Source organism: Canis lupus, chromosome 24 (genome assembly GCF_011100685.1).
Source record: "Canis lupus familiaris isolate Mischka breed German Shepherd chromosome 24, alternate assembly UU_Cfam_GSD_1.0, whole genome shotgun sequence".
NCBI classification, from domain to species: Eukaryota; Metazoa; Chordata; class Mammalia; order Carnivora; family Canidae; genus Canis; species Canis lupus.
Genome location: NC_049245.1, coordinates 20,951,569 through 20,977,224, shown reverse-complemented (window position 1 = coordinate 20,977,224; position 25,656 = coordinate 20,951,569). Strand labels below are relative to the sequence as shown.

The 25,656-nt window shown below is 50.3% G+C and overlaps 1 protein-coding gene across 2 annotated transcripts; it reads left to right on the top strand.

The window, feature by feature from the left end:
- Window positions 1-11,125: 11,125 nt before the first annotated feature.
- On the top strand, window positions 11,126-22,191 carry TRIB3 (tribbles pseudokinase 3). 2 transcript variants are annotated; one of them, XM_038571897.1, is made up of 4 exons: window positions 11,126-11,185; window positions 14,761-15,051; window positions 16,234-16,526; window positions 20,976-22,191. In XM_038571897.1, exons 2-4 carry the CDS (start codon window positions 14,761-14,763, stop codon window positions 21,466-21,468), a joined length of 1,077 nt encoding a protein of 358 aa, XP_038427825.1. In that variant the 5' UTR covers window positions 11,126-11,185; the 3' UTR covers window positions 21,469-22,191. The 2 variants fall into 2 exon arrangements, with proteins under 2 accessions (XP_038427825.1, XP_038427824.1); XM_038571896.1 differs by lacking the exon at window positions 11,126-11,185 and adding an exon at window positions 11,232-11,374.
- Window positions 22,192-25,656: the final 3,465 nt, after the last annotated feature.

The following is a 25,656-nucleotide window of genomic DNA, read 5'->3' as shown; positions in this document are numbered from 1 at the left end:
GCTGGGCAGCCCGGGTGGCTCAGCGGCTTAGCGCCGCCTTCAACCCAGGGCCTGAGCCTGGGGACCAGGAATCAAGTCCCATGTCAGGCTCCCTGCGTAGAGCCTGCTTCTCCCTCTGCCTGTGTCTCTGCCTCTCTCTCTCTCTGTGTCTCTCATGAATAAATAAATAAAATCTTAAAAAATAATACTCAGCAATTCTGAGCTTTTATTATATGTGGGGCATTGCGCTGAGCACTTTACATTCATTCTTTTGACAATTCATTGACCACCCAGAAGGAGCTGGCTCTGTGCTAGACGTAAGAATGTGGCATTGCTGCCCTGTAGGTTCTTTCTGGTGGGTTTGGGAGGGACAGATGATAAATAATTTAATACACAAGTGAGATCATTTCAAACTTTGGCAAGTACTGTGAGTAAATTAAGACAGGGCTAGGACCAGGGGCCCAAGGCAGGACGAATTTGGTTTGTACAAGGACTAGAAAAAAAGGAGCACGTTTGGAGCTGACTGAACAAGGTGGGGGTGGAGGAGGCAGGCCAGGCTGGCCTGGGCCAGCTCCTCAATGGTCATTCCAACTTTACAGACAGGGAGCTACTGCTGGTAGAGGGCAAGCGACTGGCCTGACGTTCCAGTACTGGTTAGAGCCTAAGCAAAGATACAAACCTAGGTCCAACCTGGCTCTAGATCCAAGCATGTTTTTCCTTCACTGTGGACTGCTGCAGAGACACACATCTGTGCACTACCCAGTAATATACGCATGTTGGCACACACGTGCACACTACACACACTCTGCACGCTGGCCCACAGTGAGGGGCTGCAGGCTCAACTGTCACTAAGTGTCAGAGGAGCAGAGAGCCTAGGAGCCAAATATTTCTGATATTTTTCCCTGGCTTGTGGGGCCAAGTAGGAGGGCTAGATGTCACCTTTGGCCAGCATTCCAGAAGTTCTGGGCCAAAAGAGGATCAAATGACAGGAAGACAGAGTGAGTGGGAACTTTGGGGCGGGATGCAGACATGGGGGGAGATGATAGAGAAGTGACAGCCCAGACTATGGGCTCTTCTGGGCAGGGGAAGGAGGTGAGAATGGAGGCGAGAACGGAGGCAGCAGAGGGAGTTGAAACGTTCTTGGAAGCATAGTCCCTGCCAGGCCAACACCTGGCTTCCTCTTACCTTTGCTGGGTCACCTCCCCAGATAGGGTGCTCACTGCTCACCGAGGTAGCCTGGGAGGGGCTGACTTTGATAACTTCCTCTTCACCATCTGCTTTGTGGCTGTAAAATGTGAAAAGACTCATCTGTTAGAATGAGAAACATACGGAAGCCGCATGAAGGCACTTCCGTTTTTCTGAATCGGATTGGTAGAGATGGAAAACTTTGATAAGGCACTGTTCCCTCGAAGTTGTGGGGAAATAAGCAGTCATAGGCTCTGCTAGGAGGAATTGGCACAATCTCAATGGATGGTCCATCCAGAAATTTCCCTTATAAGTGCAGGTGCCCAGGGGCTCCTGAGTGGCTCAGTCGGCTATGCATCTGACTTGATCTCAGCTCAGGTCCTGCTTGATCTCAGGGTTGTGAGTTCAAGCTCCACACTGGGCTCCATGCTGGGCATGGAACCTGCTTAAAAAAAAAAAAAAAAGTGCAAATGCCCAAACTTTTGACTTAGCCATTCTATTTCTAGGAAATTAGCTCAGAGTTGCTCTCTACTCCTCCACTTACAAATACTGCAGCATTGTTTGTACTAGTCAGACTGGAAATAACGAAGTGTTCATTGACAAGGGATGATTTCAATACACCAGTACATCCCTACAATGGAATACTACAAAGCTGTAAAAAATCAGAAAGTTCTTTTTGAAGGGATGTAGAATGATCCCCAAGACAAATCGCTAAGTAGGAAGAAAAAAAGCAATCTGAAGGACCGTGTATATGCTCCCACCTGTGTGTAAAGTGAATGATAGTCATCACTATGTCTTTAAGGAAACATAAGAAAATTGGTTGCCCCCAGAAAGAGGAACTAGGGGGCTGGAAACAGGAAAGAAAGGGAGACTTCAAGTATTACCCATTGTACCTTTTGAACTTTGAGTCAAAATTTGAATAAATACAAATATTAAAAAATCTATCCTCCTGAAAGTGCCACATTCCTACACACTCCTTGCCCTCAGCAAGCTCCTTGTCTCCTTGGACAAAACATTCTGGAAGAGAAAAAAAAGACAAGAGGCCTGAGTGTAAATTCTACTTCCATCACTGACCCACAATGCGACCTTGGGCAAAATGCTTTCCCTCTCCGGTTCGTATTATACGACACCCAAACAATGCCCCCAGCTCTGGCATTCTATGTCCTCCTGGTAGACCAAGCACAATGGCTAGAGCCAGAGGGTAGGCACAATGGCTCCTTGCTTCTTTTTTTTTTTTTTTTTTTTTTTGCTCCTTGCTTCTTGATTCATCCGATTTACCTAAACTGAGTACCTCCCATGTGCCAGGTTCGTCTCCATTTCTTGCCCTACAAGCCCCCAACCCTGGTGCCTGGCATGGGAGTTAGTACACCACAGGAATTTAGGATAGACTTCTTAGCTTACAAATGAGGAATGGCTATTCAGGCGGATGCAAGGTGAATATGGATGGACAGGTAGACAGAAGAAGGCAGCTAAACAGATTCATGGGTGGATGGATCTTTAAGACCATGGACTTTGCTCAATCCTACAGCCCTCCTCATGGCTACCGCCTATTTTTTTGATTGTTTTTGTACTCCCTTTTTTTGCAGCAAAGGTCTTTGAAAGAGTGTCTATACTCACTGTCTCTAATTCCTCTTCTCTCTTAAATCTACTCCAATCACACTTCTACCTGCACCCCCCCCCCATCCCACACCCACTGAAACTGCCGTTGTCAAGGTCATCTTGTCTCAAAATTCAACACTCAATTCTCGGTCTTCATCTATCAACTGATCAGTAGATTTTGCCAAAGTTGGCCTCTCTCTGCTCCCTGTTACACCTTCTCTCTTCATCTGGCATCTGGAACTCCATACTCTGCAGGCTGTCCTTGCTCCTTCCTGCTCAAGTGGCCCAGGACCCAGTCCCCCACATCTCAGCCAGTCTCATGCCCATGGCACCAGATCTACATCTTCGAAGGGGTAGGTGGTGGGGAATGGGTTATAAGTGAAGTGTAGATGGATGGATGAGGGATGACTATATTGATGGAGGGATTTAACCCATTCAGCTGCTATTTACCGAGCACTTACCATACACTGGTGAGCCAAACCAGCAAGTGCCTGTCCTAAAGGAGCTTATGGTTTCATGGGAGAGACAGATGTAGATATGTAATATATATGCAATTATATAGAATTAATATATTTAATATTAATATATGATTACATATAATTAAATACATACATAATTCCAAATTATAATGTGTGTTATGAAGGGAAAAAAGGATGCTCTGAGAGAATGAAATGGATGAGGGATGGAAAAAGACAATAAATGAGTAGATGGAGGTAGACAAGACTTGGGCTGGGCTGCTTTACTTCAGTGGTCCTGGCTGGCCCCATGCACCATCCATTTCCAGACCCAGGATTCTCCCCACACCCCACCTGTAGCTCTAACCTCAGGGAGACTGTCCTCTCTTCCTGTACTGACACCGCACCTGCCCCAGCCCATCCCCAGTGGCCCTGCCTGACTCCATGTCCTGCCCCACCCTGCTGAGTCATAGTCTTGGGCCACTCTGAGGATAGCTCCATGGGGTTTCCAGCTCCATCCAGCCCTTTGGCCATCTGCAACCCGGGACAGGGTAAGATTGCCAGGAGGGAGGCCAGCAAGTGCCAAGCAATGATATCTATGCCTCAGGACGACTCTCTCCATCCTTGAGAGACCAGGCCTAGGGCTCCAGTTGGAGTCGCTCTGGGGCCTGGGGTCAGGAATAAAGGATTAGAGCCAAATCTGTCTGCAGGATTGTAACTTAATCATGAGCTGGAATTGGAATTTAGGTCAAGGGTCAGAATGGGAAAAGGTGGGTGCCTAGTCAGTGACCAAGGCAGTGCTTGGTTTGGGCTGGAGTCAGGATTTAGCTCCAGCTATGAGCAGTGATGGGGGCTCAGGTTATGTCCAAGTTTTCAGCTTAAGAGCCCAAAGTCTGGAATAAGGCTCAGTGTATGACCAGAGTCAAGGATCAGGGCTCAGTCAATGTCCAGGGCACTGGTCTAGTCTTCTTTTTCTCCAGGGATGGACAGGGTGGGTGGGTTGTCTCTGGACCCCTTTTAGCCTAAAGTTCCATCATCCACACAGACAAGTAGCACCTGTGCCAAACCCTCTCCTCCTTCCCCTCACCCTCCCTGGGTCAGACCCTGAGGCCCAGGCCTGGCTCAGTGTCCCCCACAAAGCCTAGCAGTCCTTGTTCTGGCACCCAGGGGACCAGAGTGGGGGTAGGGGCTCTGGGGCAGGACTCTGTGCCTGACTCAAGAGGGCACCTTGCGTAAGGCTTTCTGATGCAACTGGCTGCTGGCTGAACACCTCAGTACCCCCTCCTACTCTTCACCCCACTCCTCAAGCTTTTCCCAGAAACAGAAGGGCTGGGCAGTGGCCTGAATCAAACACACATAATCCCTCTCCTTCCAGGGCCCTGATGGCTTTGGGAGCAGCAGGAGCCAGGCTGACAGACAGGCAGGCAGAGCAGGGATCCAATGACTCAGCAACAGCTCCATTATTGGAGCAGGCCGATCTAGGGCTTCCTCCTCCTCCCAGAGGGAAGGCAAGGGAGAGAATCAGAATCCCTGGAAGCTTGCAGAGCCCCACCTTCAACACACACAAACCAGTAATTATGAGGACTGGTGGCTGCCCAAGGTCACCCAGTTGTGAGCCAGCAAAGCAAGGTGAGAACTGAAATCAGCTCTCCTCCAATGGTCCCTGGGTCCTCCCGCCACAGGCTGGGGAGAGGACCCCTCATCCTTGAGGAGGGCGTGGGACTTCCCCAGGAACTTCCAATCCATCTAGTGGAGGATTCTGAAACAGCCAATGACATGGGCTTTGGAACCACACAGACCTGGGTTCAAAGCCCTCTGGCTTGCTGTGTGATTCTGGGCAGGTTACTTCTCCTCTTTGACATCTGGTTTTTTTACTTGTTGAGAAAGAGCCTAAATTCACTCTTTAATTCACTGGTCAGGGTTGCAGATGAAAGCAACTGAAAGGGACACGGCCCAGCCTGCCACATGGGGGATGCCCAGGAAATGTGCCCCTACCTCTCCAACCCTCTCAGCAAGCAAGGGTGCATGTTGCAGTGGGAAGGGGTGGAACAGTGACACCCTCAGCTTTGTGGAAACTGTCAGCCACTTACCATCAAGTGCTTATCCTATGCCAGGAACTCCTCTGAGCACTTTGTATTAACTCAGTTAACCCTCCATTTGCTCCAGTAACAGTTCCCAGTAGGGATGTGCCATATTCAATACTCTATCCTGTCTGGAGGATACTATGTCAATTCCATTTTATACATGAGGGTTCTGGGTCTCAGACTAACTAAGTGACACACACACACCCCACCCCGGGGTCAGACAACTGGTACAGGCCAAGGAGGTGGCACAGAGCAGTAGACAAAGACCACCTGGACTTTGAGCCAGACTGCCTGGTTCCTAATCTCACTGTCCCCATTTACTCCTTAAGCCAGTGATGTCATTGTCCGAGCCTGTTCCCTCATCTGCCTCCAAGCATGAGAACAGGGACTTGGGGAAGTTTGAGGATACAGTATGATGAAGTAAGGGAAGCACCCACACAGGGCCATGCTCCATCCATGGGCAAAGAATCACATTCCCACACTCAGAGGACAGAGCTGGATCACCCAGCAAGGCTGCGACTGCCACTGGGCCACCCCTGGGCTATGTTGTCCCCGGACACTGTCCTTCCTGCCTCTCCTGGGGCCCAGCCTGAGCCAGATTCAGATGATGAAGGATTTCTGCAAAGCTCTTGGAAGGCCCCAGAGAAGAAGGAGGTGCCCAGTTGCCTCATAAGGGCTCCCCAAGAGGAGCTGGAGCCGAGGGCTGTAACTCTTGAATCACCCACTATCATTCCCAGATCCATTGGCCCAAATCTGTTTACCCAATTGTCCTATTAGTTCTGTAGTATTTTTCCTTCAATCAGCTCATTTTTTAAAAAAAGATTTTATTTATGTATTTATGAGAGACACAGAGAGACAGAGATAGAGAGGCAGAGACACAGGCAGAGGGAGAAGCAGGCTCCATGCAGGCAGCCTGACGTAGGACTCGATCCGGGGTCTCCAGGATCACACCCTGGGCTGAAGGCAGGCGTTAAACCACTGAGCCACACAGGGATCCCTCAATCAGTTCATTTTTTTAAAATCAGGGAAATTTGGGGATCGCTGGGTGGCTCAGCGGTTTGGCGCCTGCCTTTGGCTCAGGGCCTGATCCTGGAGTCTCGGGATCGAGTCCCACATTGGGGTCCCTGCATGGAGCCTGATTCTCCCTCTGCCTGTGTCTCTGTCTCTCTCTCTGTGTCTCTCATGAATAAATAAATAAAATCTTTTTAAAAAAAATTAGGGAAATATGGGGCACCTAGGTGGTTTAGTGTTTAAGCATCTGCCTTCAGCTCAGGTCATGATCCCCTTGTCTTGGGATCAAGCCCAGCTGTTCAGTGGGGAGTCAAGTCATTGAATACAATGAGACCAAACAAGATTCTTAGATTCTAGCTAAATCCTATCTCTTGCTGAAGGCACTGGGCTGAGTCTGCTCTCTCCTCCTTATCAAGTGAGGTGTTAAAGACATAGAAGCTAGGGCACCTGAGTGGCACAATCGTTAAGCACCCCTTGGTTTCAGCTCGGGTGGTGATCTCTGGGTTCTGACCTCAGGGTTGTGAGGTCTAGTCCTGTGTCAGGCTCTGGGTTCGCTGAAGAGTTTTCTTAGAGCTCTCTCCCTCTCCGTCTGCCTTTCCTCCCTCCTCCTGGCCCACCTCTCTCTCAAATAATAAATAATCTTTTTAAAAAAAGACATAGAAGCTATTAAATGAGATTTTCTTACTAGTAATTGGAGGAATAGGATCTGATTCAATATTATTTAATAGTCTTGAGACCTTCAAACCACCTGGCATCCTACCATGGGTGTACATTTTATATTTAGGAAAACGCCGACCTAATCCAACTCTCTCTTCCTATTTTACAGGGAAGAACAGTAGGGCTCCCAAAGGGGAGGTGACTTGCCGACCATCTCACAGGACTGATGGCTTTTTTTTTTTTAAGTTATTTATTTATTTATTTACGATAGTCACAGAGAGAGAGAGAGAGAGAGAGAGAGAGAGAGAGAGAGAGAGGGAGAGAGGCAGAGACACAGGCAGAGGGAGAATCAGGCTCCATACACCGGGAGCCCGACATGGGACTTGATCCCGGGTCTCCAGGATCGCGCCCTGGGCCAAAGGCAGGCGCCAAACTGCTGCGCCACCCAGGAATCCCAGAACTGATGGCTTTAACCAGACCTGGAATCCAACCAGAATTCTTTCCAAGGCATGGTTCGACTTCTGTGGGGGAGTACGTAGAAAGATGAAGGACACCAGTAGTGGAAACTCAGGCGTGTGGCAGGACCAGTGAGGCCAGGGAGAAAGGAAGGAGACAAGCAGCTGCTGTCATTGGTCCTCGGACCCTCGTGCCTCTCCTTCCTGGGAGCACAGCCTGAGTTCCTCCCCTAGTGCTGAGGGCCAGCAGAACCACAGCAAATAGAAACATAGACTGCTTGGCTCAGAAACCAAGTTAGTGGAATGTTCTAAGCCTGGAGAGAAGGAAATTCATGAAAACCAAATTCTCTCTCTAAGAAAAGTGCACATTTTTATGTTTAATTGGAGAGGGGAGTTGGTCATCATTTATTTTTTTACTTCTTAACAAATATTTATATAGCATTTATATTCCAGGTACTTCACAAATATTAAGCCATTGGATCCTCAGGACAAACCAATGGAGTAGGCACTATGATTATCTCCATTGTACAGTGAGGAAACTGAGGCACAGAGAGCTTAAGGGATATTCCTAAAATCTCATCACTTGGAAGCGGTAAGATTTGAACCCAAGAAAAGTGATCTGACTCAAGGATGCCTTTTTTTTTTTTTTTAAGATTTTATTTATTTATTTATAGAGACAGAGAGGCAGAGACACAGGGAGAAGCAGGCTCCATGCAGGGAGCCCGACATAGGACTTGATCCAGGGTCTCCAGGATCAGGCCCTGGGCTGCAGGCGGCGCTAAACCGCTGCGCCACCGGGGCTGCCCTCAAGGATGCCTTAATGCATTTAATCCTTAGGACTAAAGTGCAAGGAAGGGTATAATTAATCCCATTTTATGGATGCATAAACCGAGGCTCAAGGCTATTTAGCATCTATGCTGTAAACCCAACAGGCTTTTCACTTCTGTGCTATACATCCTGGATCACATGCCAGGAATTCTTGGTCTGGGGTTGTGCTACTCGATTTAGTAACCATTTAATACATGAAGCTATGGAGCATTTAAAATATGGCTAGTATGACTGGAAACTGAATTTTTTCATGCGATTGAACTTGAATTTTTAAGCAGGTAAAATATTTTATCCATTAAACACAATTTAATTGTTTTGATAGAACAACATTTCACTTTAAGCGTAGACAATGTAGCTCCCATGCTGATTTCTTTACAAACTAAGTATAAAATACCAGATTTTGAATACATTAGTTTGAAAAAAATTAAATCCTCTCATTAACAATTTTTTGTTATTTGTTGAAGTGATAATATGTTAGATATATTGGATTAGATAGAATATATTATTAAAATTAATTTAACCTGCTGGTGCCTGGTAGCTCAGTCAGTTGAGTGTCCGACTCTTGATTTTGGATCAGGTCATGATCTCAGGGTCATGAGATAGGAGCCCCCTGTTGGGCTCCAGGCTCAGTGGGGAAGTCTGCTTGAGATTTTTCTCTCTCCCTCTCCCTCTCCCCCTCCCGCCTCATGCATGGATGCATTCTCTCTTTCAAATAAAGAAATCTTTAAAAAAATTAATTTTTTTGTTTTTCTTTAATGCATGACTAGAAAATTTGAAGCTACATGTGCAGCTTATATTTTATATTCTGTTGGTCTAGAGAACTGGGATTTGACATCCTCAGCTGCAACAATGTCCCTCCCAAACCTGGAGGGCCCTGCCCTGGGTGCAGTTCCTTCCAGAGGTCATATCCACTCGTCTGGGTGAAGGCTGCTGGGTTGCAAAGATTGTAAAATGTCCCTGGACAGCGCAGCTGCTGGAGTTAGCTGCCCCAACAAATCTCAGATCTGCTTCATACTACAAGCTGGGTGCTTTTGGGTAAGCCCCTTCCATTCACTCATCTGTAGAACAGAGGTCATAGTGCCTATCTCATTGTTCCTTAAGTGCCTCGGGCCTTTGCACTTACTTTTTCTCTGTCCCCTCAGATCTTTGCACTTTTCACCCATCTCTTCCTTAAGATTTAAGTTTAAACATCACCTTTCTGATGAACCCTCATGAAAACAGACACTCCTCAGTCATATCTGAGAGAGGGCAAATCTATCCTATTCAAACCTGTCCTATTTCTTTATTCAAGAAACTACATGACATCAATTTTAAGTGATCTGGGTTATTTATTTTGTTTTCTTCATAATGGTCTGTCTTCCCACTGATTTATAAGATCTGTGAGGGCTAAGGGATGCCTGGGTGGTTCAGTGGTTGAGGGTCTGCCTTCAGCTCAGAGCTTGATCCCGGGGTCCCGAATCTGGTCCTGCATCAGACTCCCTGTGAGGAGTCTGCCTCTCCCTCTGCCTATGTCTCTGCCTCTCTCTCTCTCTCTGTGTAAGTGTCTCTCATGAATAAATAAATAAAATCTTAAAAAAAAAATCTGTGAGGGCAGAGATTGGCCAATCTTGTCACTGCATTTAGAGTCCCCAGCATTTAGAACAGGGTCTGACACAGCATGAACAAAGTTATGAATGTATGAGCAAACCCGGTACAGTGCTGGCTTCATAGAGAAGCTCAAAAAATAACCAACTCCACCTTTCTTTGTCCCTTACTGCTGTGGGATTTTCCACTTGACTCTAGGTGTCCTGGCATAGAAAATGATTTCATTAGTCCCTCCCTGGCAGGGGAGTCTCCAGGGTTAAATGAGATCCCAGAACACCCTGGTGCACCCTGAAGGTCCTTAGACACAGGTGAGCTGATCCCTGGGGTTCTGGAACCTGAGAAACAAAGGTAACTCCACCCACCATTCATCCAGTCTCTGCCTGGAGGAGTATTTTTTTACACTGGTACATTCAGACATCAAGACCTAAAAGGGATTTCCAAGAAAGGTGCTGGACTCTGGGGCTGCACAAGGATTTGGCTTGCCAAACAGTAAGTGGCCCCAGCGCCTCCTTGGCTTAGGGTGCAAATCCTGTTATGGGTGCCTTCCCCTCTGAGCCTCATTCTATTCATTGAGCACTTAGGACGTGCCTACCACATAGTTCTAAGCATTTTCTCCCAGTGAAAACCTTATGAAGTGAATACTCCTATAAACCCATTTTACAGAGGAGGAACTTCAGCTCCAACAGGGTTTGAAGTAGCTTTCCTGAGGTTGCACAGTGCATCTGTGGAAAGCTAGGGGTGCACTCTTAGGCAGGCTGGTTCTAGGGCACTGGCTCTCTAGGGCACTGGCTCTTTACCATGAGGCTGCACCGCCTCTCTCCAAAGAACCCTGTGAGGCCTGCCCCAGCTCAGGTCTTCTCCCCAAGGGACCACACTAGTTCTTCTGAGTCCTGAGTCAGCTCCTAAGTCTGCAGTCTTTGCAAAGCTCCAGGGCTGCTTTCCCAGCGCTGGGCCTCACTGTAGGATGGGGGGAGCAGAGCTTTCTGCCTGCCCAGGGTCCTCCTAAAGGTTAATCAAGCAATGGTGGGAAGGTTCTTTATAAACAGGAAAGCACCCGGGAACTGTCACAGTTTGCTCTTTTTCTCCTCTGCATCCTGAGATGGAAGGATGTTCTCCCTCATTTCACGTACGGGTAAACTGAGGCTCAGAAAAGCTCTTTCCAAAGCGATAGGGAGAGGCAGCGGGGGTGGTCTGCGCGGGGCCGGTGGGGGAGGAGGCGGAGCCCAGGCACCCCTGGAGGCCGGGTGAGGCGAGAGGGGCGGGGCGGGGCGGGGCGCGCGGGGGCGGGGCTCCCGGGGATGGTGCAATCCCGGGCCTGAGCGCATCAGGCGGCGGCCGATTAGCCCAGGTTTGCATCACCCGGGCCGGGGCCGGGGCCGTCGCGGGCGCCGGGAGACACTGGCAGCGGAAGCGCGGGCGGCTCCGCACGTGTCCGGCTGCCGGGGGCCGGGGGCCCGAGCTCAGTCGCGTCGCAGCGGGCCCCCCGCCACGTGGGAGAGCCCGGGCGGCCCCGGACCCCGCCGCACGCCCGGTAGAGGTACCCAGGGGGCCCGAGAGGGGCCGGGAGCGGGCGGGAGGGGCGCACCCGCGAGGGTGGCGGCGGCGGTCTCCCGGGGGCTGAGGGTGGCGGGGCGGAGACGTGGGAGTGTCGCCCCGAAAGGCGAGTGTGGGGCGGGGGAAGGCGTGTGTGAGGGGCCCGTGGGCGTCGCTGGGGACTCTGCAGGGTCTGTGTCACTGTAGAGTGAGCCTGCGGGGTTGGGGGGATGTGTCCCGGCGGACGGTGCGGGCGGTGGGGAGGGCTGCGCACCTGGTGGCAGGTGTCCGCTGAGCGGGGGACACGCTGGGGCCGCGCTGGGGTGTCCTGGGGTGGGTGCAGGGCGAGTGGAGCGAGGCCGCCGCGCGCGGGTGCGGGACCCCGGAGCGCACGGAGCGTCGGCAGCAGGTGCGCACCTGGCGCTGCGGCCGCGGGTTGCGGGTTGTACTGCGCGCGTGTGCGGTTCGCGCCTGCGGACCCCGGGTGTGCGGGGCTGGGGCCCAGGTCCGCCCCTTCTCGCAGCCCCGGGGCCGGCCTCCCTCCGTAGCCTCTCCGCCTCTCGCCTCTCGCCGCTCCGTTTCCGCTGAATCCTCGGCCTCAGGACACCCGCTGCCCGCCGCTTCCGCTCCCACGGGAGGAGCCGGGCTGGGGAGGGCGGGGCGAGGGCCCGTGGGGGGATGGGGCGCGTGTCAGACCTTGCCTGTGACCTTACTGCTGTCCGCCGTGCGCGGCGAGTGTGTGTGTATGCCTGCACGCTTGTCCACAGAGGACGAGATGCGTGTCCTTAACGATGTGCATGCTCCCGTCTGCCCTTAATGTGGTGTCTCAGCTGGTTGGCTTGGACAACCTGTGCGTTTGAGAGGTGTGTGTACACCTGTCTGCTCTGGGTTCTGTGAGTGTGTGCTTGGTATGACCTGCCCTGGTTCCCCTAGAGGTGTCAGGGAACAGCAAGAGGTAGATATTGGGGGCTGCTCCATCCTACAGTGGAGATTCTAGTCCTGCAGTGTGGTCTGCAAAGTCCCTTGCTCAGTTACAGTAACTCCACCTGCCCCATGGAGCTTATCCCAAGCCCCACCCACCTCTGAGGCATGGATATGGCCAAGCAGCCTGGTGTGCTGATGTGGCCACAGGAGAGCCGCCCCAGCCACAGTCCGAAGGAGAGCACTGAAGGACCTCCGGCTATGAATAGTAGTAGCAATGGGCTGACAGTGGTGATCATTTACTGACACCCACCCTGCAACAGGGTCACTAAATTATTTGTGCTTTTATTTCATCATCGCAAAAAATCATATGGACTTTGCATCCTGCTCCCTCTTTACAGATGAGGGCACTGAGGCTGGGGAAGACTGCAGGACTTGCCCAGAGCTACCCAGCTGGGAAAAGTCTGAGCCAGGATTAGGAATATCTGACTACAAGAATATCTGACTACAGCCACCTGCTGTTTCATTCTTACCACATTGGGATTATGGCCTTTCACTCAATGTGGAGTATCCTTCCCAAGGCATCCCATGCTTTTGGGATTTTGGGAGTACGTGGCCCTCAGTTTGAGAATGGTCTCTGAGAGATGTTTTCTGCCCCCGACCTTTGGGAAAGTCTTTAACTGGGCTGAAGTCTATATCCTGCTAATGTCTTATACCTGGGCTCCTTGTCCCTCATCTGGATCCTGAATGGGTAGGCAGATGGGTCCTAGAGAGAACTTCTCTGCCCTGACTGCCATTGCAGTCTCCTCCATCCACCGCATACACAGTTACACAGCTGCCCTGCTGATGGCTTCCGCCGTAGTTGAATGAATTGGGGCCTTTGAGAGGCCTCCCCCTGCTTGCCTTACTTCTTACCTGATGGTGAAACCTAGCTGTCTATGGACAACTCTGCACATTGACCTGTGATTCTGATCACTCTTGGGCCATCAGGCAATAGTAAAATTCACATTTGAAAAAAAAAAATACACTCTTTTTTGAAATACTCAGCAATAAATTAATGCAGAATCTTTATTTGAAACTACTGAAACTGAAAATTCCCTTGCCTCCCTACCAAATCCTTTCCTCTGTTGGAGTCCTCCCAGAAGGCCAGGAGCTACTGTGGCCAGTTTAGTCTGGGTCATTCCAGAATTTGTCCTGTACATTTACATATCTACATACATGCAAATATGAAGATTTTTTTTTTTAATGCTGGTGGGTTTTTTTTTTTACAAGAATAAGATCATCTCCAGGTATATTGTTTAGCAGTTTGCTTTGTTCTTTGGACAATATATTCATTCTAGAGCTTACATTTATATATACATTCAGTACATATGTCATTCATTCATCATCCCTCTCTCCCTCCCTCCCAGTCACAGGTCCTAGCTCCTTGCACTAGGAGCAAGTGTCCTTGTGACACTTTTTTTTTTTTTTTTTAAGATTTTATTTATTCATTAGAAACAGAGAGAGGAAAAGAGAGAGACAGAGAGACACAGGCTCCATATAGGGACTTGATCCCGGGCCTCTAGGATCACACCCTGGACTGAAGGTGGCGCCAAACCGCTAAGCCGCCAAGCCACCGGGCCTGCCTTTGTGTGACGCTTTGCTGGAGTGCAAAGTCCCTCTTCTTCCCTCCCACCACCACTAAGTCCATCTCTCCACTTTGTTTCTTCTTTTTTGTTGTTTTTGTTTTCATTTAACAGTTCACTTAGGAGATCTTTCCAGTTAGCACATAAAGAGTTTTTCTTTTTCTCTCTTTTTTTAAGTATACCCAGCATGGGGCTTGAACTCCCAGCCCTGGGATCAAGAATCCTATGCTCGAGCCAGAGAGGTGCTCCCGAAGAGTTGTCTCAATTTTGGAGTGCCTAGCTGGCTCAGTTGAAGGAGCACATGACTTGATCTTGGGGTCGTGAGTTCGAGCCCCATGTTGAGTATAAAGATTATTAAATAAATAAATAAATAAAAGTCTTCTCAATCTTAAATGGTACAATTGTTTCATATAACGGATGAAACATGTAATTTATTTAACCAGTTCCCTAATGATGGATGTTCAGTTGATTGTATCATGTGGGCCCGGGGTGACTATGCCTGCATCATTATATGGGTGTGTACAGAGCTTCCTGTCCCCTTCCAGAGCTGTATAGTAGTCTGTCGTGTGGCTATACCATATTTTACCAGCCCCCTACTGCTGGCCACTTGGGGGTGTTTCCCGCCTTTTGCTATAAGATATAAGACTCTCCTGAACAGCCTTTTGGGTGTTTAATTTTTTTGGTGAGCATTTTAATTGGAGGATAAATTCCCAGACCTGGGAAACTCAGTCAAGGAGTGCATTTGTTGGTTTAATGCACACTGCCAAGTCACCCCCCATGACAGCGAGGGAAGAGTAGGGCCACCAAACAGCTTCCCTTCAGTGCTTTTTCCCCTTTTTTGTAGATGCGAGCCACCCCCCTGGCTGCTGCTGCGGGTGCCCCCTCCAGGAGAAAGCGGTTCAAGTTGGACAATGAGCTAGACACTGAGTGTCCCACCCGGAAACCAGCTGGAAGTGGGCCCCAGTCCAAGCTGCCCCCCTGCCCGCCACCCCTGAGCCCTCCACCTGCTCCGGCCCGGGCCCTCCCCGTGACCACTGCCTCCCGGCTTGGGCCCTACATCCTCCTGGAGCCCGAGGAAGGTGGCCGTGCCTACCGGGCCTTGCACTGCCCCACAGGCACTGAGTACACCTGCAAGGTAAGTCCCCTGCGGTCGCTCTCCCCTAGTATCCCAGTGGCCTGGAATGGGCCATGGCTCCAGAGGATTGTCAGGGCCGAGGGGTCCGTAAGTTACTTTGTTCCTGTGTTTATTGAGGAAGCAGCCAGTGAGCCCCCAGCTCTCTGCCAGGCCCTGGGCTAGGCTGAGACCAGAGAGGTAAACCCAACATTACCAGCCCTGGAGGAGTTCACAGCTTAGGCCCTAGAGTATGACACATGCCCCAGGGGTGGTGCTTAGGGGCCAGGGGAGCACAGAGCAGGAGCCTCCAATGTATTCAAGGGGGATGTTAGAAAAGGATGAGCAGGAGTTAGCCAGGGAGAAGTAGGGGAATGGAGGTCCGGGCAGGGGAGGCAGCCTGGAGGAGCAAGAGTATGGGGCATCAGAGGATTCAAAGGACTTCACCATGGCCAGAGCAGAGAGGGGCAGGAGATGAGGGCTGGCAGCCACTGGTTGTGAAAGCATGAGAGAGGAGCTCACACTGGACTGCGGGGAGCCCCTGAAGATATTCACACTAGGTAAGGGTGAGGTGGAGTAGACATCAGAATGCCTGGGACCCTGGAGGTCATTGGGCCTACCCTGTGACCATCTGGCAGATGGAAAGACTGAGGTCAAGAGGGGAGAGCCAAGAGGGGAGAGCAAGGGGAAGTCTTGCTTCCTTTGCAAGACTGTATGGGACTCTGGACATCAGGAGGGCAGGGACCATGGCTGGCAGTCCGGTTGGATCCCTGGCGCTGGCCCAGGCCGCCGTGCAGTGCCTGCGTGTACAGTGAATGAGAGGGCGGGCAGGCAGTGAATCCCAGAGAATGGGAGCTGTGAGGACCGTGATAAAGTGACTTGTGCGCTCTCTGCTCTCCTGGATTGCCCCGGCCTTGGGGGTTATTTTCGTTTGCGTTGCCTACTATTTCCCAGTTATCTGAAGGTTAAGGCCATGTGAGGTTGCAGGGGAGAGCGCAGACAATGGAGCATGGAGTCGGGCGTGAGCCTGCCACTGCCTGGCTGCCTGGCCTCTCAGCCCCGCTGGGGTGGAGTGGCTGGCTGCTGGAGGGCCCCGCAGCAGTAGGGCCTAAGCCCTTGGCTGCCACTGGTTCCCAGGCCAGCCCGGCCTCCACCTGCCACCTGTCACCTGTCAGCACCTGCGCTCACGCCGTGCCCCGCCCACAGGTGTACCCGGTCGGCGAGGCCCTGGCCGTGCTGGAGCCCTACTCCCGACTGCCCCCGCAAGGACACGTGGCCCGGCCCGCCGACGTCGTGGCGGGTCCCCGCCACCTCTACACCTTTTTCCCGCGGCCGCACGGGGACATGCACAGCCTGGTGCGCCGCCGCCGCCGCCTCCCGGAGCCCGAAGCCGCCGCGCTCTTCCGCCAGATGGCCGCGGCCCTGGCGCACTGCCACCAGCACGGGCTGGTCCTGCGCGATCTCAAGCTGCGGCGCTTCGTCTTCACCGACCACCAGAGGTGAGTGTGGTCCCAGAGACCCTCATCACAGACATCCTGAGGAGATGGGCCATGATGGGGAAACTGAGGCCCACGAAGGCAAAGTGACTTACATACACACAGAACGGAGAAGCCGGGACTAGCACCTCTGCCTGGTACCCAGGGACAGGTTGGCTCCCGCCTAATGAAAGCCCCCGGGCTGGAGCATGGCCTTTGTGACAGTCATAGTAGCTGACAGTGATGAAGAGCTTGGCTACAGTGTCTGACTCTGCCAAGATCCTTACAAATATAAGGGAGGCACTATTATTGTTCCCATAGGCCAGGTGAGGAAACAGGCCCAGAGCATCAAGCAACACCCAAGATTCCACAGCTAAATAAATAGCAGAGCCCAGATGTGACTCCAGAGAGGTCCTGATCCACCCTAAGAAGTGGGAGGCCTGGCTGGACTTACCTGCTGACTCTGGGTGACCTAGGGTCTCTGGACCTGTTTCCCCATTGGTAAGGCCAAGGGCTGCATTGTCAAGATGTTTTCAGGATGTCATGGTCACAGACAACAAGCCACCACAGGCCTTAAGGTTCCTCACCTGGGAACTTTTTCTGTGAAACAATCAGTGATTTTTGGAGGGAGAGAGCAGAAGGAGAGCTGGTGTTCTTTCCCCTCCCCCACACCCTGGGAGTGTGCAGGGGGCATCAGGGAGCACAGCTAGCCTATCAGGTCCACATGAATGTCCATCAGGAGCATGGGTTGCATTTCAAGATTTTTTGTGTGGGGGAAGGAGGGCAACCCCATTGCACATTTTTTAATGGATTTTTTTTTTTTTAAGTAATCTCTACCCCCAATAATCAGGCTCAAACTTATGACCTCGGGATCAAGAGTCGCATGCTCTTCCAACTGAGCCAGCCAGGCACCACCCCCCATCGCACATTTTAAACTTTTTGAAATACTTTTAGACTTTCAGAAAAGTTTCAAAAATAGTGCAAAGAGTTTCCATATCTCCTTCACCTGCTTCCCTTAATGTTACCTTCTCACATAGCCACAGAACAACTATCAAAACTAAGAAATTGGGGCACCTGGGTGGCTCAGTTGGTTAAGCATCCGACTCTTGGTTTCAGCTCAGGTTATGATCTCAGGGTCATGAGATCGAGTCCTGCATGGAGCCCTATGTGGGGCTCTGTGCTCAGGGCTGAGTCTGCTTGAGATTCTGTCCCTCTCCCTGCCCCCACTCACACATGCGCTCTCTCTCTCAAATAAATAAAATCTTAAAAAAAAAAAAAAAAAAAAGAAGAGTACTACAAGAGTGATAGGCCCCTCTCAGCACGCCTTGTCAGGAGACATGTGGTGATACATAGTACTGTGATGTTAACCTCAGTCATTTGGTTAAGGTGGTTTCTGCCATGTTTCTCTACTGTAACATTCCTAATTTACCCTTTGTAATTTTTTTAAAAAGATTTTATTTGGGCAGCCTGGGTGGCTCAGTGGTTTAGTGCCTCCTTCAGCCCAGGGCATGATCTTGGAGACCCTGGATCGAGTCATTGATCATTTAATATTTTAATATTAATTAAATTAATTAACTTCAATTAATTTTAATGAATAAAAATTAATTAATTAATCAATTAAATATTTAATATTTAAATTTTTAAAAGATTTTATTTATTTATTCAATGAGAGACACACAGAGAGAGAGAGAGAGGCAGAGACACACAGGCAGAGGAAGAAGCAGGCTCCAAGCAGGAACCTGATGTGGGACTTGATCCCTGATCCCAGGACCACGCCCTGAGCCATCCCAGGCAGGCAGGCACTCAACCGCCGAGCCACCCAGGTGTCCCTACCATTTGTAATTAAAAGGTATTGGGACGTTTGGGTGGCTCAGTGGTTGAGCATCTGCCTTTGGCTCAGAACGTGATCACCCCATCCCGGGATCGAGTCCCACATTGGGCTCCCTGCAATGGGGCCTGCTTCTCCCTCTGCCTATGTCTCTGCCTCTCTCTCTGTGTCTTTCATGAATAAGTAAGTAAAATCTTTAATAAATAAATAAAAAGTATTTACCTTTTGGGGCGCCTGAGTGGCTCAGTCAGTTAAGCATCTGCCTTAGGCTCTGGTCATGATCACAGGGTCCTAGGATTAAGCCCCACATCTGGCTCCCTGTTCAGCGGGGAGACTGCTTCTCCCTCTCCCTCTGCCTGCTACTCCCCCTGCTTGTGGTCTCTCTCTCTCTCTGTCAAACTAAATAAAATCTTTTTAAAAATTTTTAAAAATACATACATACACACATACATACCTTGGGCAGGTACTTCAAGGCCATGAGTATAAATACTGTTTCTCCTCAAACTTACCCACGGATTTCACAGGGCATCCACCTTGCCTGTAGCAGTTACTACTGTAATGCTTACCTAAGGGTGATTTTCTATTTCCTTCTACATTTTATTCTATAAGGAACATCCTTTAGTAAGAAGTAGAATGTAAATTTTGTAATGATTTTTAAGCTAATACACAGCTTCAAATAATTTTGAACTTAGGGCAAGTTTCATTACCCACAGGCCTGCCAAGGTGAAAAAGTGCTTCTTTTTTTTTTTTTTTTTTTTTGAAAAAGTGCTTCTTTGTCTTTTTAAGGCAATAGTTTGCGAAGCACTGTTTATAGAAGAGGGCTGGTGGAGTCAGACCTGGCTTTGAATCTTGGTTCTACATTTTTATCTGCTCTTTGGTCTTGAACAATGGCTTCACCTGCCTGAGCCTTGATTTTTTTCATCTGTAAAATGGGCCAAGCACCACCCAGAGCTATGATTCACAGGACTGGTCAATGTTTGTGAAATGCCAGCGGACACCCAGGAAATGGTGTCATAGAATAATCTTAATAGCAGTGGTAATTTTTTAAAAAGTGGCATTGGTAACAATGTTTATTATTAAAGTAACCCAGAGGGGATCCCTGGGTGGCGCAGTGGTTTGGCGCCTGCCTTTGGCCCAGGGCGCGATCCTGGAGAACCGGGATCGAGTCCCATGTCGGGCTCCCGGTGCATGGAGCCTGCTTCTCCCTCTGCCTGTGTCTCTGCCTCTCTCCCTCTCTCTCCCTCTCTCTCTCTCTCTCTCTCTCTGTGACTATCGTAAATAAATAAAAATTTAAAAATAAATCAATCAATCAATAAATAAAGTAACTCAGAGTGCTCTGTGGAAATTGTTTAAAGTGGAAGTTGCAAGTGGGTTACACACACTTTTTTTTTTCTTGCCTCATTTACATGTTCATTTGTTGTTGGTGGGTTTTTTTTAAAGATTTTATTCATTTATTCATGAGAGAAAGCGAGAGAGGCAGAAATACAGGCCGAGGTTGAAGCAGGCTCCATGCAGGGAGCCCGACCCAGGACCCGATCCCAGGTCCCCAGGATCACGCCTTGGGCTGTAGGTGGCGCTAAACCGCTGAGCCACCTTGGCTGCCCTGTTCATTTGTTTTTGATTGAAATTGGCTGCCAACGTTTGAAAAGTGGGATTTTTCATTAGAATCTGATTTCTGGCTTCTCTTGGGGAAAAATGGGAACGTGGGGCCCCTTTGGGAACGGTGAGAGGTTCACAGCCATGGCGCTTAGTAGGTGAGAGCTGGGGCTGTGAGACGGACTGTGAGGACGAAATGAGACACACCAGGTAATGAGTTTGGCTCTGGGTCAGGTACCCAGGGGACACCCCATAATATCCACTGTAATGTTGTGAGCCGTGCCCTTTCAGGCAGGGTTTGTGTTGAGGTGTTTGGCATGGTCTCCACTTCTATTTCTCTCACTTTATTACCTGCTTGGATCCTGTTTGCCTCTGGTTAAGGAGAGGCTTAGTGTTCTTGGCCCCCTCGTCCCCTCCCCAAGGGACTATTGGAAATGGGCTCCTCTCAGAGTCCTAGTTCAAACTGAATTGCTCTGTGGCCTTGAGAAATGACTTAATACCTCTGAGCCTGGTAAAATGGGTAGAATGTGATTAATCAACCACTCAATTCTGCCAAATGCCAGCCAGCGCTCAGAAACCGGGTGCCATCAAGGGTGATAGTGTGGGGACACCCGGGTGTCTCTGGTTGAGCACCTGCCTTCGGCTCAGGCCGTGATCTCAGGGTCCCGGGATCGAGTCCCGCATCGGGTTCCCTGCGGGGAGCCTGCTTCTCCCTCTGCCTGTGTCTCCGCCTCTCTCTGTGTCCCTCATGAATAAATAAATAAAATATATTTTTTATTTTTTTTTAATTTTTATTTATTTATGATAGTCACAGAGAGAGAGAGAGAGGCAGAGACACAGGCAGAGGGAGAAGCAGGCTCCATGCACCGGGAGCCCGACGTGGGAATCGATCCCGGGTCTCCAGGATCGCGCCCTGGGCCAAAGGCAGGCGCCAAACCGCTGCGCCACCCAGGGATCCCTAAAATATATTTTTTAAAGGGGGTGATAGTGAGGGGTGGCGGCATGGGAGTCCCCATGAGAGCTGACCCCTCTGTCTCCACCTGCCACAGGACAAAGCTGGTGCTGGAGAACCTGGAGGACGCCTGTGTGCTGACCGGGCCCGACGACTCCCTGTGGGACAAGCACGCGTGCCCAGCCTACGTGGGGCCCGAGATCCTCAGCTCCAGGGCCTCGTACTCGGGCAAGGCCGCCGATGTCTGGAGCCTGGGCGTGGCGCTCTTCACCATGCTGGCGGGCCACTACCCCTTCCAGGACTCAGAGCCTGTCCTGCTCTTTGGCAAGATCCGCCGCGGTGCCTTTGCCCTGCCTGAGGGCCTCTCCGCTCCCGCGCGCTGCCTGGTCCGCTGCCTCCTGCGACGGGAGCCAGCTGAGCGGCTCACAGCCGCGGGCATCCTGCTGCACCCTTGGCTGCGAGAGGACCCGATCCCCTCAGCTCCACCCCGATCCCACCTCTGGGAGGCTGACCAGGTGGTCCCCGAAGGGCCAGGGTTAGAGGAGGCCGAGGAAGAGGAGGGAGAACGAGAAGCGGGTCTATATGGCTAGGTAGGCCTAGACTCTCGGCCGCAAACAGTGGACCGAGTTTGGGGTATCTCCAAGCTCTCTCCTGCCTTTTTTTGTTTTTTGCACTGAGCCAAACCTTAGTGCCTTCTAGAAGGGAGAAAGGAAGAAGCATGTGTGGAGTGTGCTGCATGCACACCTGTGTGGTTCCTCACACCTGTATACACAGGCTTCTGCATTTAACAAACCCCTTCTAGGGAGCTCATTGGGTGCCAAACTGTGTTCTGGGTACTGAGAACACAGTGAACGGAAGAGAAAACTGCTCACAGAGTTCACAACACCTTTCCATGCATCCCAGGTCATGACTTCTGACCTGGGATGGTCCCTCTCACAATCCCTGTGCCAAAGGCTCCAGGCCTCCCCCTTGCAACTCAGGTCAGTTCTCCAGTGCCCAGGTCTAGGAATCGTGCTCCCAGCAGCTCTGTCTTCTCTGTTCAGGCCCAAGCCAAGGATTCAGGCTGGCAGCTCACCAGTTCAAACTATGAGGCTGGTCCTCATCTAACTCAAGGAGTGATTTGGGAGGAGGCTCCATGGCTCTCCACCTCTAGCCTGAGCACCATAGTTGGGGGACAGAGGAGGCAGGGTCTTCCCCCTGACCTCCTGGAAAGTCCCAAGCTCTATTCTGGGTTTTGGATCAACACTATAGGTTTTTTTTGCCATAAGAATATATTTTTACCTTGTGCCTAATAAAGGAATTATGAGATATTTTAATGTCTCTTGGACATTTCTTCTAGTCTCTCCTCCCCATATCTTCTTAGTTTTCCCTGCCCCGTGGTGAGGCCAGAGGCTTATGTCTCCACCTCCGCTGAGTAGTTCGCGAGAACAGATTCCCTGCAGCCCGGGGGGTCTTGCGTGCTCCCTCTGTTCCTTCTGGAGGCAGTAGTGTTTCTGTTAGGGTCCTTTTTGGCTGCAAGTAACAGAAACCCTAATTAGCCATGCCAACCCTCCAGCCGCAGGTGGGTGTGGCCCTCTTGAGGCTCATGCTCCATGTAGAAGGGGCAGTCACCTGAGCAAAGTCAAATTCTGGGAGGAGGCAGTGGTAGAAAGCCCAAGAAGAACTGAAGTGTCCTGATCAATAACCTGCTGGCTGCAGACACATGAGGGAGACCATGCTAGACCATCCAGCCACCAGTCTGCAAATGCACAGATCAGCCAGGCTGGCCACAACCAGAAGACTTGACACAGGACCATGAGCTAAGTAAAGTGATCTTGTTTTAAGCTAGTGAGTTTTGGGGTGTTTTGTTACACAGCAAAAGCTAACTGATAGGGACAAGTCAGCCTTCTCTCTATGCACCCAAGATTGCCGGGGACAGGGCCTCAAGTTTTCTTCTTTTCCCTCTCAGCTTTCAACAGACAGTTGGAACCACACAAATTAACAGGTGCCATTCCTCACAAGCTGAGTGTCCTCCCCAGTACCAGCAGAGTACAGGGAAGGGAGACAAACTCATATAAAATGGGGGTGCCAGGCAGCCCAGGTGGCTCAGCGGTTTAGCACCGCCTTCAGCCCAGGGTGTGATCCTGGAGACCCGGGATCGAGTCCCATGTCGGGCTCCTTGCATGGAACCTGCTTCTCCCTCTGCCTGTGTCTCTGCCTCTCTCTCTCTCTCTCTCTCTCTGTTTCTCTCATGAATAAATAAATAAAATCTTTTAAAAAATGGGGGTGCCAAGTGGCAGGTACTGTGCCAACCTTTTATCTACATTACACAGAGGAACGCATTTAATTCTCACACTAACCCTATGAATGCGGTTGTCATTTTACAGGTAAGAAAAATGTGGTTTAGAGAGAAGGCTCATCCAAGGCCACACAACAGAGAAAAAGACTCACCTGGTTTTGCCTTGAAGTGGGGACTTCTGATAGGGCTGCTCAGAGGCTGCCTCATGAAAACTGGCATATAAGGGGCACCTGGGTGGCTCAGTCTGATAAGTTGCTGCCTTTGGCTCAGGTTATGATCCCAGGGTCCTGGGATGGAGCCCCGAATTGGGTTCCCTGCCCAGCAAGGAGTCTGCTTCTCCCTCTCCCTCTGCCACTCACTCTGCTTGTGCTTGCAAATAAATCAATAAATAATAAATAAAATCTTTAAAAAATGAAAACTGGCACATAAAAATGCAAAATCCATTCTCGACCAAGTAATGCCTGTGGCCACATCCCTGATGCAATTAGTGGGACCTTTCATGTTCTCTTTATATTCATATAATGATCATCATAAAAGTTTTACAATATTAAATGTAATACATATTACTGCAAGTGAGGGACTATAGGAGATTTAATTGGCAGTTTTCTGTATAACTGGTACCTAAACACAAAAGATAATATTGTGGCCTGCCCAATTATTTACTTATTTTAGCAATTCTACCCCTTTTATGAATGATGGCTGCGGGCTGGGCGTCGTGCCAGATGGACACAGACGTGATGCCTCTGTTCAAGGTCTCAGTCCAATAGCTGAGCCAGACGTTGAACAGGTAACCACACAACTGAAGAAACTAATTACATCTGTGGTAAGTTCTTCAAGGCTAAAGTGGGCGTCATCAAATATTCCAGGTCCTCCCCTACCTGCTCGGCCCTCCTGTACAGTCACATGAGTAGTTCTGACCAATGGAGTGTGTGCAGGAGTGCCTCTGCGGGAGATCCCTTCTGGGCTGGGGCCTCGGAGACCTGGGGACCCTCCACCCCTCTCAGCCCTAACACAGGCACCTTGAGGCCCTGGTTCCTTTAGCTAGGAGCCTTAGCTATGAGATAGAAGAGGACCGACAGATTCACACTGGTTTTTTTTGTTTTGTTTTGTTTTGTTTTTAAGATTTTATTTATTTATTCATGAGAGACACACAGAGAGAGGCAGAGACATAGGCAGAGGGAGAAGCAGGCTTCCTGCGGGGAGCCTGATGCAGGACTCGATCCCAGGACCCCAGGATCACGCCCTGAGCCGAAGGGAGATGATCAACTACGGAGCCACCCAGGTGCCCTCCACACTGGATTTTACTGAGCAAGACGTGAAGCTCCCTGGGTGAGGTTTTGCAATTTGGAGTTTGTCCTGTTGGGCAGGTAGTGTTAATTACCACGACTTAGGAAAATTTGCCCTAAGTGAGAGGAGGAAACTTCTCTCTTCCGGTGACGAGGCTGTAGCAGTCTTTGCTGCATGACAAACACCAAAACTTCATGGTCCCTGATTCTCGGGGTGGGCCGAGTGGGCTGGATGCTGCGGGCTCACTCCCAGGGTCGCGGGCAGCCGCAGCCAGGTCGGTGCCCAGGCTTGCTGCTGGCTGTGTGTCGTCTGTCTGTCAGGCAGCAGGCTCTAAGGATGGGCTCAGAGCCTCAGCTCTGTTCCAAAAGGTCTCGGCCTCCAAGAAGCTTAACCCCTGCCCCTTCACATGGTGGTCTTGGGTGGTCTTGGGTCTTGGTCTTTTTTTTCAAAAAGCCACAAGAGAAAAAAAAAAAAAAAGCCACAAGAGAAGACAGATGCCAATGTGCGAGCTGTGCTGGTGTTACACCACCAAATGTCCCATTGGCCAAAGCATGTCACACAGCCAGATTCAGGGGGTGGGAAAACAGATTCTCCCTCTTGATGGAAGGAGCTGAAAGTGATTTATGCCTTTTTATTCACTTATTTATTTTAATAGACAACACGAGATATACTTGATTAAAGAAGTTGACCACTGTGTACATAAAACTGACCCTGTAGGTTGTGTGTTCCTGGACAAATTGCTTGGTGTCTCTGGGCCCCAGCCTGTTCCTCTCCTCTCCATGTAACTAAGCCTTGCCTTGCTTTTGAGACTGGACTTGGAGACTTTGTAAGAGTGGGCCAGCCCTCCCCTGTACCTCTGAAGCCTGCAGAACAGAGTCTCAGATGGGGTTGGCCAGTTTGCAAGGCTTGGGGTGCTTGTTTACAAGGCAGATCTCTAAACTCTCCTGACCTGTGAGTCAGGCCACCTTGGGTTGTGTATTTTAACAAGCTCCCTGGGTGATGCTACTGAGCATCTGATTTGGAGAACTTCTGTATTTGGAGAAATACTGACTCCTTGGGGACTCAGAGCTCATTTCAGCTTGTTTGACCCCAACCCAGGAATAAAATGGGTCTAAGTTCCACCTGCCTATGATGCCAGGATGGGCTCACAGGTATGAGAGGGCTCTATCAGGGGTCACATCTGAGTCACCAAGGAGTGACATTCTATCTCTGT